The sequence below is a fragment of the Peromyscus leucopus genome, chromosome 22, assembly GCF_004664715.2.
Source record: "Peromyscus leucopus breed LL Stock chromosome 22, UCI_PerLeu_2.1, whole genome shotgun sequence".
In the NCBI taxonomy this organism is placed as follows: domain Eukaryota; kingdom Metazoa; phylum Chordata; class Mammalia; order Rodentia; family Cricetidae; genus Peromyscus; species Peromyscus leucopus.
The window spans coordinates 34,583,368-34,598,319 of record NC_051081.1 but is presented as its reverse complement, the minus strand read 5'-3'; the positions used below and the strand labels follow the sequence as shown (position 1 = coordinate 34,598,319).

At 47.5% G+C, this 14,952-nt stretch overlaps 1 protein-coding gene across 1 annotated transcript; it reads left to right on the top strand.

The window, feature by feature from the left end:
- The first annotated feature begins 6,798 nt into the window (after nt 1–6,798).
- On the top strand, nt 6,799–14,852 carry Mrpl33 (mitochondrial ribosomal protein L33). Its single transcript, XM_028874016.2, has 4 exons — nt 6,799–6,888; nt 7,420–7,438; nt 9,290–9,396; nt 14,579–14,852. The coding sequence occupies exons 1-4, from the start codon at nt 6,867–6,869 to the stop codon at nt 14,626–14,628; spliced, it is 198 nt and encodes a 65-aa protein (XP_028729849.1). The 5' UTR covers nt 6,799–6,866; the 3' UTR covers nt 14,629–14,852.
- The last annotated feature ends 100 nt before the right edge of the window (nt 14,853–14,952 follow it).

Here is a 14,952-nt window from a genome sequence, read left to right as displayed (position 1 = left end):
TCAGAAAAAGATGACTACCTTTCCAAAACAATTCATTACTTCTAAGACATTTGGAGCTAAAACTTATTATATCTGTATAGTGTGTGTGTGTGTGTGTGTGTGTGTGTGTGTGTGTGTGTGTGTGTAATGTGTGTGGCTTATGTCAAGTCATTCTCCTCCTACCTTTATGTGCGTTCTAGGGATTGAATTTAGTTCCCCAGGATTGAGTGGCAAGTGTTTTATCCACTGAACCATCTTTCTGCCCTTGTTTTATTATTATTGTTGTTGTTGTTATTTTTAGAGATAGGGTCTCATGTAGCCAAGGCTGGTCTTGAACTTGCTAATTAGCTAAGGATTATCTTGACTCCTAGTCTTCTGGCCTCCACTCTCTAAATCCCAGGATCATAGGCATATGCCACCATGGATGGCTAGCTTATTCTCAGACATGAAGGAAAACCTTCATATGGGAGGAAAAGAGGGTTTGTTCATGTTACATTTCAAATAATTTCTCCAAGACAGGAAAGTGATTTGGATAGAAAAACCTAAGTCAGTGACTGGCCTCTGGTGTGTTTTTCTGAACTTCCCTGATCTTGGAACAGGGCAGGACATGCATGCCCTATCTTCAGAGGCCAGGCTTCAACTTCCCCGGATGTTACCAGAGTCATTAGGGTCAGAGCCTGGGCCCTGGCAGCCATAAAGAGCTAGGCTCAGCCACCTGTCCCCAGTAGAGAATTAGGCAAGTTATAGTGAAAGGCAGAAAAGGAGAAATTTATTCAGCATGGCTGCATTGGGAAGAGCAGCAGAGGTGTCCAGAGCGCCCTCCACTGGTCTGTCTTAGGGGTCCGACATGAAGTCAAGGTTTAAGAGGCCTAAGACATGGCCCCTCCCCCGACCGTTGTCTCAGCTCCATTCTTTCCTGCAAGGTGGTCCAACAAATTGTGAGAACTCTGTGAGATCTCTTTCCTGGAGATAAATTCCCCTTTGGCTGGCATGAGGCTCCAGCCTTTTCCTTCTCTCAGACTGTGACTCCCCGGGGAAATTCCACTTTTCTTGGGGTCCATTGTTTCAATAGTTTGGTGGCCACGGGGAGGGGCGCAAATGTCTCTTTAAAGTATCCCTATCAGGACGGTTGCTAAGGTTTCTCTTGTGTGAATTCCACACGAAGCACAGACTCCAGGGCTGGCAAGGGGAGACACCAAACTGTAATCCCCTTTCTTGGTTTAGTTTGAAGATGGACCGGCTTGTCACATGCAAGAGGTTTTTTGTGTGTGTGTGTGGGTTCTCCGAGTGCCAAAGTGCTGTTCTAATGTCTTTTGACTCACATCCAGCCAAGTGACTCAGTTCTGGCCTCACAGACCCTCCACAGGCTCTCCCTCCCTCAGGGGTGCAGGTGTGTCCCCATGTGGGGCGGAGGCCAGGAAACTAACCACAATCTCCTGGCTAAGAGAACAGGCTCCTGCCTTCAGGCAAAACAAGGCAAAAAGCGGGCGGGCAGAATCCCAAACCACAGAAGCTCAACTTAGGTCATTCTTGTGAACATGACAACTGGTTGTCTCTCTAGGTCAACAAAATGAAACCCAGACACATTTGAAAGTGGCTTTAAGAGACTCAGAATTTGCAGGGATATGTCAACCTGCCCCGGAATGCTCTTCCAAAACAATGTGACGTTAATTGGCCGGTCTTTCTCAAGAAGCACTCCCACCCCCACCCCCACCCCCACCCCCACCCCCACCCCGGGAGGGGGTATCCATCCTGCGGGTCTATAGCAGATAAGTTGAACACCAGGCAATTAAGTCATGTGTTCAGTGTGGGATTCATTCCCTATTTCCACGGACGGCACACTGGGCAGACAGGAGCCATCTTCAAACTCCTTGGAGAAGCTGCAGAGACATTGTCAGGGTTGTGTCTCTGATTTCCGGGGCCACTTATAAAGAAGGCCAGGGGTTAGGTCAGCAAGAGGAATAAGTCATGGAAATTTGCTATTCTCTTTCAGATGGGGAAGTGTGTGTGTGTGTGTGTGTGTGTGCGTGCATGCGCGAGTCATATTGACTGTGCGCACATGCAGAAGAGGGCACCAGATCTCATTACAGAGGGTTGTGAGCCACCATGTGGGTGCTGGAAATTGAACTCAGGACCTCTGGAAGAACAGCCAGTGCTCTTAACCTCTGAGCCATCTCTCCAGCCCTTCATGGCTACCCTTTTACCTCTACAAATAAGACAGTTTAATAGGCTCTTGCCCCACATGGCTGTGAGTCCCATTCTGGGCTGACATTAGGACCAGCCTTGCCTTAATCAGGGGTCTAGAAAGACTTTTGCCTCAGAAGTTGACATCAAGTCTTTTTAACTTCTTGGTAGCTGGCCCCATAGCAGCCTCACGTCCGGGGACTTAAAACTGACCCTTAACTTGTCTATTCACTTAATAAGTATTCATTGAGCAACTGTTATATATGAGCCACTGTGTTAGGCCCACAAATACAGCAGTACCTAAAACAGAGAGAACCGCCCACCTCTGACCCCTTCTATTCTCCTCTGAGAGAATGAATCTTGGTCAGCCTTTGTCATCTGATTGTTAAGTCACTACTAGAACACTGCTTCTTGAACTTCAGTTCTTTCAGATCACCTTGGGATCTTGTTAAGATGCAGACTGTGATTCAGGAAGTCAGCCTGGGCCCTGAAATCTGCACTGCCAGCTAGCTCTCAAATGCTGCTGTGGCTGTGGCTGCTGGGGATTCTGGCTGGTTACAGCTGGAGTGGTAATAGTGCCCAGCCAGCAGCATCCACAGTATCTGATACCCTGTTAGAGATGCCGAATCTCAGGCCTCACTGCAGCCCGTTGGCTCAGGATTGACCCTATCACCCAGATTCCCTAGTGCTGAACATCCCTGATGCAGGATGACCATTTGCAAATCATATGCAGCTCCTAAAGGACCTGGAGAGCATGATGAAGTGTCCCAGGACCCCATTCTCTACCCAGGGATGCATATTATCTGGTGATGGGGATCCTAGATGATTCAGCTAGGTACCAGCATCGGGGAGCATCTTGGGAGGGTATTTTCCTAAGTCCATGGAACTTCACCATGGAGAAGGCTGCAGAATTCATCTGATGACGGTCAACTGGGATCATGGGCTCCATGGACATATCTCACAAATCCCTCTGCAAACTGAGGCCGACTAAATTGGGTGTCAGCTTCTAATCCTAGCTCTGGGGGAGGTGGAGGCAGGAGAATCAGAAGTTCAGAGATCTCTTCAGGAAAGCAGTCGAGAGGGCCGAGAATTGGAGCCAGTTTCAATCCTCTCCGATTGAATTGGCACCTTGTGGCCAGATCAGTTCTAGGGGGAAAGAAGCAGGAACCATATGAAATGCAGCAGATATGGTGGCATACACTTGTAAACCCCGAGCTGGGGAGTCAGAGACAGGGGCATCCCTGGGGCTTGCTGGCTAGCCAATATAGCCTGCTTGCGGAGCTCCAGCTCAGAAAACAAAACAGACAAACGAAAGCCCCAAACCCTGTCAAACAGGGACTGTGAGAAGGCTCTGGAGGCAAAGGCATTTATAATCCCAGTACTCCTCAGCACAGGCAGGAAGAGCTCTGTGAGTTCAAGGCCAGCCTAACCACTACATAGAAAGCTCCAAGCCAACCAAGGATACCTAGTGAGACCCTGACTTTAAAAAAAAAAAATATCAATCAGTCAGTCAGTCAACAAATAAAAATAAAGCCAATCAACCAACTAAACAACAAGAAACTAAAAGAAAACAACAACAATCAAGAACCCCACTACACTTCCTGCCCCTCAAAAATGGGAGACCTAGGGAGTCACAGGGCTGGCCGTAAAAGGCAGAGTAAGCTTGCTTTGTGGGCAGCTCTTTCTCATCAGCTGCTTCTCCAGCAGCTGCCCCGTGGCCCAGCTTCCCACCCACTGTAGGAATGCCTGTCTTTGACCAGTTCCCAGCCCTTGCCTCCTCTGGCTGGGTTCAGCCCATTTCCCCCTAAACCTCCACGCCCTACTTCAGCGCCCACAGTTCTCTCCCATCCATCACCCACCGATCAGGCCAAATGTGTTGACTTTCCCAAGGCTGTTCCGGTCAGAGCCTTCCTAGCTCTTCTTGTGGAAGGTGAACTATGTGGGTGGGAAGGGTGTTGTCTACACAACCTCCGTTAATCTTTCCGGTAGCAACTGAACTTCCTGGTTTGGGTCTTGGGCCTCTGTTAAGTGTCCGAGAGCTTTCCAGAATGTAGGCGAGCACCTTTCTAGTGGCTTATAACTCAAGACTTCCTTATTTTTTCCAAATTGGCCACTTTCTCTCCTCCTCTTCCTACCCAGGTATGAGCGGCTCATCCTACAAAATGAATTAAATAGACATACCTGGAACTCAGGGCCTACTAGCTCATCTAGAATTCACGAATCCCATTTCGTAGTTTCAATTTTGGCTGTACCTTAGAACCTTCTAGGGAGTTTAAAAACCAGGTCGGATTTTTGTGTGCCTTGAACAGGTTTCGTGCCTACTGCCACAGTTCATATCTAGGAGAAGGGGATGTAGGCATAAAGTCCCACCCCTGACCAAGAAGCTTTCTGCAGTTGATAGCTGCTGGGAAACAAAATCAATTTATAGAGAGACACTGGGTAGATCAACCACCCTCCGAGGCAGTCCTCATGCTCAGGAGTAGCTGGCCACCACGAACCAGATGCTATGGTTTTGTTTTGGGGTTTGTGAAAGGCCTGTGATTTAAAGACTGCCGAGAAGCCTACTAGCTGCTTTGAGGGGACAGTAGGAACAAGTGTGTGGTGAGACGAGGCACACAGGGTCAGGAAATACTTTCTAATGGAATTGACCCATAGCAGACCTCCGTGAAGAGATGCGGGCCTGAATCATGATAGCGGGGTTAGATAATGGCGGGTGTGGACTGCCGACCTGAGGACACCCATTCCACGCAGACTGGATCCAGTGCACACCCCCAGCTTCTGGCCTTCCTTCTCGAGTCATTCTTTGCTCTAATACTAAGCTGTTGAGGCAGAAGGCCTGATTTTGAAAATGCCTGGGTCTGTCTGGAGGCAACTGAGTGGGTACCGTCTCTTTGCAGGAAACAGCTTCCTCCTGTGGCTTCCCCTCCACTAGCACCCATGTTCCCTGGCCTGTGGAATAGGTTAGGGAGCTCACGTCACTGACCTTGTGGACAAGAACAATAGCTCTAGGTCCCAAAGGAGTCAGGTAGGGCATACGTGTGACAGACACATCTGGATGGTGTGCAGTCAGGGCCTTCCCAGCATACAGAAGAGATCTGACCCCCATTGCTAAGTATTGGAAATAACGTGTTCATCAACATGAAGCAGGTGCTTTGTTCAACCCAGGACCCACTGTGGATTCCCACTTCCTCCACCTACTTCTCTGGGTTGAGATCCAGATAAACCGTGGTGTCTCATAGAATCACACCTTTCCCTTCTGGACTGTCAGAATGCTTTTATTGTTCCGCACTTTCTAAGGTGGAAAAGAAAGAGCAAATCACAAATTCCATCTGGATTAGTAATCATCTTAATCAACTCCCCAGCTGCCAACACTGTGTTGCGTGTAAATAACAGGTAAGTATAGCTAATGAGAGGAGAAAGCCATTGTTTCCTTCATACTCCATTCAAGAATTCAGGACAGGGGCCGGAGAGATGGCTCAGCAGTTAAGAACACTGACTGCTCTTCCAGAGGACCTGGGTTCAATTCCCAGCACCCACATGGTTGCTCACAACTGTCTGTAACTCCAGTTTTAGGTGACCCAACACCCATGGCAAAATACCAATGCACATAAAATAAAAAAGAGAATTCAAGATAGTTCATATGGTATCTCTTTTCTGTCTATGTGTTGTATAGTTTGTATATACATGTGCACTGGTGCATGTGTGGAGGCCAGAGGTCAATGTCAGTTTCCTTCTTCTCCACCCTATCTATCTATCTATCTATCTATCTATCTATCAATCATTTTAAGACAGTTTCTTTAGTGAACCTGGAACTCTGCTTTGGCTAGACTAGCACTCAATACATGCCTATCATATTTGAAAATTTAAAAATATAACCTCTGGATTCTGAAGATTTGGGTTCAAGACCAAGACTTTCCACTCACAACTTCAGCAACCTTGGTCAAGTCAATCACTCTCATCCTCAGTGGAAGTGGAAATACTATTATAGGTTTAACAAGGTGATTGGGACAATCACTTAAGACAACAACAACAATAACAATAACAACAAGGGACTGGAGAGATGGCTCAGCCGACATGAGTACTTGTTACTCTTGCAGAGGACCTGGGTTTGGTTCCCAGTGCCCACACGGTGGCTCACAACCATCCTAACACTCCCATTCCCGGAGATCCTAGGCACTCTTCTGAACTCCTCCGCTACCAGGCACACCGGTGGTGTACAAATACGCAAGCAAACAAAACACTTAGACACATAAAACTAAGTAAATCCAGGAACAGATTAGAAAAATAAAATAGGGAGAATTATTATAAACACACAAACTTAAGCAAAAACAACAACAGCAAAAATAATAAAATCGTGATTATTAATTGGGGCATGAAGTCAACAATGAGGGAGGGCTCCTTGCCACAGGCATTAAAAAAAAGTAGTGGGAAAGGCACCCGTGTTTGGAGCCAGGCAGAGGTGAAGTTTGTGATATCAGGCAGTATTAACTTTTCCGTGGAGGAGGGTCCATCCCATAATACGACAAAACTCACTGCCTATAAAGCAGAGTCAGAGAATTCAAGGACCATTCCCCCCCCCCCAGAGGGCGTGGCTTCTAAGATCAACTTCCTGAGCCCTCTACCGGAACCGGCTGGTGCCCCGGAAGCAGTTGTTCAACCAGCTCTTGAAGCCGGCCTGGGACGATAGTCCCGGGACCGACGCCATGCTGCTTTCGGCCGTCTCTTGTAAGTTGGTCTGGGGCGGCGGCAGGGCCGAGGCGGTGACAGGCAGGTGGTGAGGCGGAGCCCGGCGGGGTGCAGGGCCCGGCGGGGAAGCTGCCACCCCGCCCGCGCGTGCACCTTCCGGGTCGGGCTTCAGGGTCGGGTGCGGAGGCCGGAGGATCACTCTCCGGGCAGCCGCGGTGCATGACCCGGTCCGTCCTCCGGCTCCACCTCACGTGACTTGGCTGCGGTTTGCAAAGTTCACTTGCTGAAACGGAGAGGCTTTGTTGTACTGCATGCAAATAGTTGCAAATAGAGCACATACTACTTTAGAAAGATTTTAAGGCGCCAGTCAGCTCCATGGATTGTCTTAAAAAAAAAAAAAAGGTTCCCAATTTTGTTGGTTTGATTACTCTCTAATATCCAGGGAAGTTATTTTAGGGTAAGCGTGGCATAGTCCCTAAGTGTTGTTGGGTTATTAGGATGGTTTATTGAATAAAATAAATAATAAATATATCTTTTTATTTTTCTCTTCCAACCTTTCCCCAAAAACAGTTGCCAAGAGCAAGTCAAAGTAAGTAAAAAGTGTTGGTTTTATTTAAACTTGGCGTGTTTCTATTGGGGTTGGTAGTCCGGCTGCTGCCAGTGTGTCTGTTTCTCAGACCAAGTTGATTTGGGGTTATTTATTTGGTTAATTACTTTGTCGGTGTGAATGCCTTGAAAAAAAAAATTACAGATGCATCTTGAGTTGATAGTGATGATATTTCTGCCCTGGGTGCAGATCCATAAACTAAAAATGCATTTGATATACCTAAACCACAGAACACGTAGCTTATCGACTCAGTACTTATGCATGATTGGCTGCTTCCTCTTCCAAGTTTGCGGCTGATAGGCAGCTGTGGTACCCGCTGCCCAGCATCTCCCAAGAGTACCCATTACTGCCCAGGAGAAGAGCATAGTTGGAAATCTGGCCTCTTCCAAAGTGTCACATTTACACTGAGGTAAAATTAAAAATCAGTTTGAGGACTGTCCTGTTTCCCTCCTGTCCCACCGAGTAACTCCAGTGGGTAGTCCTGCCCTTTGTTTAAAGGACCTTTGGCTTCTTTTTGAATCTCAGAATTTATCCTCTCGGTTCATTGTTTTGTTCCTAAGCAAGCTGTCAGGCTGTTGCTCTGTTTGGATCACCACCAAAATTCTATTTCCCCAGAAGGAGGACCAAGAAGCTCTTGCCCGCAGTCTTCTGCGAATCTCCAGATGTGCTATGATTTGATTAAATCCTAGAGCCTGTTTTTTAGTTTGGAAATCAGTCTAAGCACTAGAAAAAGTGTATAGCTAGACATTAGGCAGGTGTACTAGAGGGTAGAAATAGGCCCTGCCTTTTTCTTTATGTGCCAGTTCATCTGTACTGTAATTTTAGTCCCTAAAGGACGTAGACTTAGTTTTATGCTTCTTGTAGGGCTCGTCACAGAGTAAGAACCCCATAGAGATTTTTTTGAATCTTTATGAATGATTGAATAATTATGTAACCCCACCCCCATCCCCCAGTACTGGGGATTGAACCTAGGGCCAAATGCATGTTCAGAACAGTGCCTCTGAAGACTATCACAATATTTGTTGATGAATTAAAAGCAATGATGCCAGTTCTGTGGTGCAAACCAATAACTCTAACTACTTAGGAGCCTAGAGCAAGTTCATAGTCAGTCTGGGCAACTCACTCAGGCTGTCTGAAAACTTAGAAAAATAAACAGAGGGCTGGACAGAATTCAGTAGGAGAGGATTTGCCCAGCATGCATTTGGCCCTAGGTCTTAGATGCTTCACATTTGTTTGGGAATGGCATGAGAAATGATGTCTTCTGTGGGGAGACAAAGGTAGCACACATATGTCCAAGTAACAGTACAGGTGTTCAAGGGCCCGGGGAGGCAGACAATATGTTTTATGGTTTGGATGACTAATTAAAGTGAAATATGAAGGTGCCCAAGGCTTGTGCATTAATGGTGTGAAACTTCAGATCTCTTGATTTTGTCCCTTCCTGATTTTACTGCTATTAGTCACTTTGGAAGACTGGCTTTCTTGAGGCAGCCATCTTCAAGGTTGCCATAGGCCAGCTGTGACCACGTACTCTTGGATGTTCTACCTGGCTTCTGCTCCTCATGGGAGTGGCATCAGAGGCTCTTTCTCTGACTTGACTTGATTACGTCTGCTGTTTGGTGAGGTGGTTACAGGGTCCCTGTAGGTGACTCTCTTGGGATTCAGAGCCACTGAAATTTCTTTATGGGAAATATAGACTGTCATAGCGTGGACCCTTCTTAGGGCCGAGTAATATTCATGACTACTGTGACTCCACAAAATTCGCATGGCGTGCTGTGTGTTCGTGGTGGCCTAGTGTGTTTCCTGAGCTCATAACAGTGTACTTCTTGATCTTAGGACCATTCTGGTGAGGCTGGTGAGCCAAGCTGGAACAGGTTTCTCCTTCAACCACAAGAGAAGCCGACTCCGAGAAAAGCTGAGTCTTCTGCATTATGATCCAATCGGTAAGACTCAGAGAAGTGATGTCACAGCAGGGCAAAAGCTTTCAGGGCCTTCTGACTCCTTTCCTGAATGACTGTCTTTGGTGGTTTTGTGGCCCCTTTGGAATCATGACGTTCATTCACCATGTTTATTACGGCACTAGCTAGCTGCCGTGCCGGGTTTGGGTACACCAGGACACAGTCTCTGCTTTTGGCATTTCTAGTTGGTTCGGGAGGGAGAGGGAGGAAGTGACAGTGTGATAATAAGTGCTGTGAGTGAGGTCCCGGGGATGGAATAAGGCTGGGGCTGTTGGGAGATGATTTGAGCTGGGATAGTCAGGCAGCGTCCCTGGGAAGGGTTGGTTCCGTAAAGGTAGGAAATCAGCCAGGCAGAGAATAGGCAGCAGCTGTCTGCAAAGGGGAGGCGTGGTCTGGCGGTTACAAGGTTCAGATGTGAACTAAATGAGTATATGTTGGTACATTGGGGCAGAAGAGTTGATTTTCTATTGTGCTAGCTACCAAAAATGCCATAGTAAATGCTAACTTCAAAGTTGTCTAAAAGAGACGCGCTTGGGCTGATGAGATGGCTCCGTTGATTGAGGCCAGTAAGCCTGGTGACCTGAGTTCCATCAGTGCAGCCCACAGAGTAGGAGGAGAGAATGTTCTCTCACCTACACACATCTGCCGTGGCATACATGTACCCCGCCCCCATATGCGTACAATAAATAATTGCAATAAATTAAGAAGAGAGATATGTTCCAAAGGCTAGATTGTCCACTCACAAATCCAGCCACTGTTGGTGGAAGCCCACCCTTTTAGGAGCCCACACAGTGTTAATAAGTGTTTATTAAATGAGCTTCTGTGGTAGTTGAACTATGTGTTGGAATTTCATCCTTAGTGTGGAGGGGGTGTTGGGAAGTTAGGATTTGCCAGATAGTTTTGTTTGACCTAGGTAAGGACCTCTGACCACAAGTTCAAATGTCAGCTTCCTGTACACAACTAGGTTTTCTTTTCTGTTCTGTTCTTTTTGGTTTTTCATGACAGGTTTTCTCTGTGTACAATTTTGGCTGGCTTTGTAGACCAGGCTGGCCTTGAACTCAGAGAGATCCACCTGCCTCTGCCTCCTGAGTACTGGGAATAAAGGTGTGCGCCACCATGTCCAGCCACAACTAGGTTTTCTAATAGGAAATGTTTGAACCTTGGTAGCAGAGTGTCTTTTCTGGAGAAGGTAATGTCCTGGGGTAGCCGATGTCTGACTTCCTGTTCTTCTATGGGATACCCTGCAGATTTGCCATGATGAAGATGTTTGCCTTGGGGCCAGCTTTGCTCAGGGTACCAGAGAATCTGGCCGTTTCCCATCATTTTATTGCCATGAGTAAAGTTGGTTGGCAGCTAATGTTCTGTTAGTCTCTAATGAAGCAAATCAGGAATGAAATACAGGATTCCCAGTCAGTTGACCGTTTCACAGAGTGCTTGGAGGCAACACCAGCTGCATCTGCCTATTTTACACACACACACACACACACACACACACACACACACACACACACACTCACTCATTTGTGAGTGTTTTACCTGCATGTGTGTGTATGTGCATCCTGTGTGTGTTTGTGTTGCCCATGGAGGTCAGAAAGGGCGTCGGGTTCCCTGAAACTGGAGTTCCGGATGATTGTGGACCACCATGTGGGTGCTGGGAAGCGAACCCGGGTCCCCTTGACACCCCTGAGACATCTCCAGCCCCCACCTCTGTCCTTAGACTCCTTTCTTCATATAGGATGCCAAGGAGGAAGGATTAAAGGCTGAGGCATAAGCGTATTAAACTTTGTTTATCATGAAGAGAAAGAAAACTTGTCAGTTTTAATTCTGTGGATCACTAAACAAGGCAATACAGACTTTAATTGGAACAGAATAGATTTAGGTTGGCTTTAGGGAAAGAACTTGACAGATTCATTCTTCTAGGAATTAAACAGCAAATATTTTGACTGAAAATTACATTATGTTTAGTGTTGTGGATAACAGTGTGTCATTTCAGCTCAACTCACATGAGTGCTCCCTGTTTATCTGGCAACGGCTCTGAGGGGTGGGGTTGTCTTTCACACCAGGGAGGGAACGGAGAGGAGAGAGAGGGTTTTGATACTTGCGCAGGGGCTGGGGCGGAGGACGAGTGGAGCTATAGTCCTTCCGTCCTTCCCAGGACCTCGTGCAGGCACTCTTGAGTATTGTGCAAGCTCCTTGGGGTCCATGGTAGAACCCAGCCCTTCTGCTGTTTCCAGTACATGGGGCCAGTTTGATCTTCTAATGTTTTTAAAAAATACATTTTAACTGAAATCCATTATATTGCTCCTCTCCTCCCTGCAGCTCCTCTCAGCCATCCTCCGTGGAACCCCTCGGATGGTCCCTCCAAGCTGATGGCCTTTTCCCATTATTGTTATATGCAGATGTGTGTATGTGCACATCAGGGCTGACCAGTGTTCACTGGACAGTCAGTAAGGGACTCGTCCTTGGGAGAGACTAATTCTCCTGGCAGCCATTAGCTGTGTGTAATTTGTCTAGGAGTGGGACCCCGTGACGTTTTCCCCTTTCATGTTACCATGTCCATGATCCTGCCCTTGTTCCAGTCTGGTTTATGCAGCCATTTCCAGGAGAGACTGTTCCACCTTAGACTTCTTGGTCCTCGGGCTCTCACAGTCTCTCTGCCCCTCTTCCACGACGTCCCCTGAGCCACAGATCAGGAGCTCTGACGTGGGTGGATCTGTTGGGGATCTTTGTTGTGTCCTGGTGTGGTTTTCTGTGATGGTCTCCATTGGTTCAAGAGGAGCCTCGTGAGGGATGGTGGATGCACTCAGCAGGAAAGGTGGCTAGAGCACCGGCCTTGTCTCAGCTCAGGACCTTGGCGGGGGATGTGCGTGGCTCCGTGCTTGAGTTCCTGTGTTCTGTCTGCGAGGTCCTAAGTCAACCCCTAGCACAGCCCAGCGGCCACAGACTAACCAGATCAGAAGAGTCAGGACCTCTCCTGCTGCCGTCGGCCCAGCGGTCAGAGCTCCGCTGATGTTCTTGTTCCTGCCTCTTAGCTGTTTTTATTTATGGTTTCAGTACTGGCACTCAGTGGGCGGGCGGGTGCTGCCCTGCGCTGTGGCCCTGTGACCCGAGCCTCTGCGTCCAGGTGTCACTGTGCTTGAGGGAGTAAGCTCGACTTCTCCCTGAAGTCTGACTCTTTTCCCCTCTTTTCTTTTTTAATTTTGAAACAGGGTCTCATTGTATGTCCTTGGCTGGCCTGGGACTCAGAGATCTACCCGCCTCTGCCTCCCTCTGGGATCACAATGCCCAACCTGTTTCTGTTTTTTTTTGGTGGGGTGGGGTGGGGTGGGGTAGGGAGCCTCATGTCCCGTGTAGCCCAAGGTGGCCTTGGACTTGAACTTGCCCTGTTCCTGCTGTCTGAGTGCTGGGATTACAGGCATTCACCACATTTGCTCCGATCTCCAGGTCTCCAGGTTCGTAAGCGTTACTGGGTTTTCACATGCTCATCACATTTAATACAGGGTACACTACTGTATTAAATCAGGGTCTCTTTAAACTGCAGTGCTTGCCACTGCCCTGTGCACTTAACTCCTAATTAAAGGGATAAATACAGAGAATAAAGGAATTTTAATGTTTAAAGCTTTGTTCTATTTGTTGCTGTTTTTTTGAGACAGAGTCTCTGTGTATCACTGGCTGACCTGGAACTTGGTATTAGGCCTGGAACCCACAAAGATCTGCCTCGTGTCCCCCCCCCCCAGTGCTGGGATTACAGGTGTGTACACCTTGACCGGTTTAAGGCTTAATAATCAGTGACTTCTGGACATGGCCATTTAATAACTCCTGATTGCTTCTCAGAGCATGAAGGTATTCTCTCATGTTGTCAGTGATTTGAACTCTGTGAACAGTACCCCTTATATAATGTCTTTGTATTTTATTAATTTAGTGCATTTCTCTCAACTGGTTAATGGTTCTTAAGTTCAGCTGCCTAGAGAATTAAAAAAAAAATAGTTGAATTCCTGCTTCTGAACTGGAATTAGGCTAGAGGTGAGAAATGCAATATATTTAGATTTTTATTTCATTACTTTGTTTTTGTAAGGGTGATTTGGCTACTGTATGTCCACGTAACACGAGTGTACCTGGTGTTTGCAGAGGCTAGAGGAGGATGCCAGATGCCCTGGAACTGGAATTATGGATGGTTGTTAGCTAGCGTGTAGGTGCTGGGAATTGAACCTGGGTCCTTTGGAAAGGCAATCAACGCTCATAACCACTGAGCTTTTCTCTTCAGCCTGCAGCTATGTATTTTAATAAGCTCTCTAGCTAATTCTTCATCATGGTTTGGGAATTTAGTAAGGAATATATCCATTTTCATTGTAGAAGAAGAGAAAACAAAGTTGAAATGCCTGTATGGTCAGGATCGGTGAAGAGTTGTGAGGTCGCATGGTCCTTTGGCCTCCTGGGTTTCCTTTGGCTGTCTATCTTGTTTTTCTGGCGAAGGAGAATCAGGTCAGGTAGTTAGGCGCATGCGTGCGTGTGTGCGTGTGTGCGAGTGTGCGTGTGTGTGCGTGTGTATGTGTGTGTGTGTGTGTGTGTGTGTGTGTGTGTGTGTTAGGTTTGACTGGAGGCAGATGGTGGACTTTAGGACACTGGGGCTCTGTGAAAGCCTCCTTTCCCAGCATCTAGCTCCAGTCTCTCACCAAGGCAGGCAGGTGGCACTTGTGTTTTGGGGAGCTACTCTGTGAGTTGCAGTATTGAGCATTGCTGACCTGGACTGGTCCTCTTTGGGTGTGCAGCCATCTAGACAGTGGAGGGTGTGGTATTTGCCCTCCTTCTGACCGCGTTCCTCTGCGGACTGCTCAGCTCTCAGTGCTGTTCTGGAGCCCCATGCCCGGCCAGTTCTTGCTTACCCACTCTGAGAGTGGACCCCGAGTCAGAGTTTGACACGTCTGTCCCCAGTATCTCACCGTGATTGAGATGATGACTTTGCGGCCTGTCGAGGACAGTGCTCAGTGGCCGGTGACCTTCTGGGCTTCTTCCCCGTTTCTGTCTGTCTTCTGGCCTCAGCTGGGTTTGACATCGCTCATCCTCATGTCAAAGGGAAAAGGAGAGGACCGGGGCATGATGTGTGTGTGTTGATGAAATGATGGCACTTCCTGGTTTTCTGCTACAACCCCTTTTTCTTGCCTCACAGTGAACAAAAAAGTTCTCTTCGTGGAACAGAAAAAAATACGCTCCCTCTAAGCAATGGACTGAGAGTGAATTTGATTCATAAACGGGAAGACGGAGGTGAGGCCCTGGCTCAGAGACCTGCAGTGTGTACTGACGAAGAGGAACCGCACAGCATGGCCGCTGGTGAGGTGAAGGCCGCTGTGAAGGAACAGTGCCGTGAAAGAGTTCTTCACAGAGACCAGATAGCTCTCTCTCTCTGTAGTTTTTATAGGCATTAATAAAAAAATGTCGAAATAGCCTGTGCTCTTGTCTCCTAGTGATATTTTCCCCTACTATTTGAAACTTGAAAACAAAACAAACAACTGACCCCCTTACCAAGAAATAATTACTGTCTCG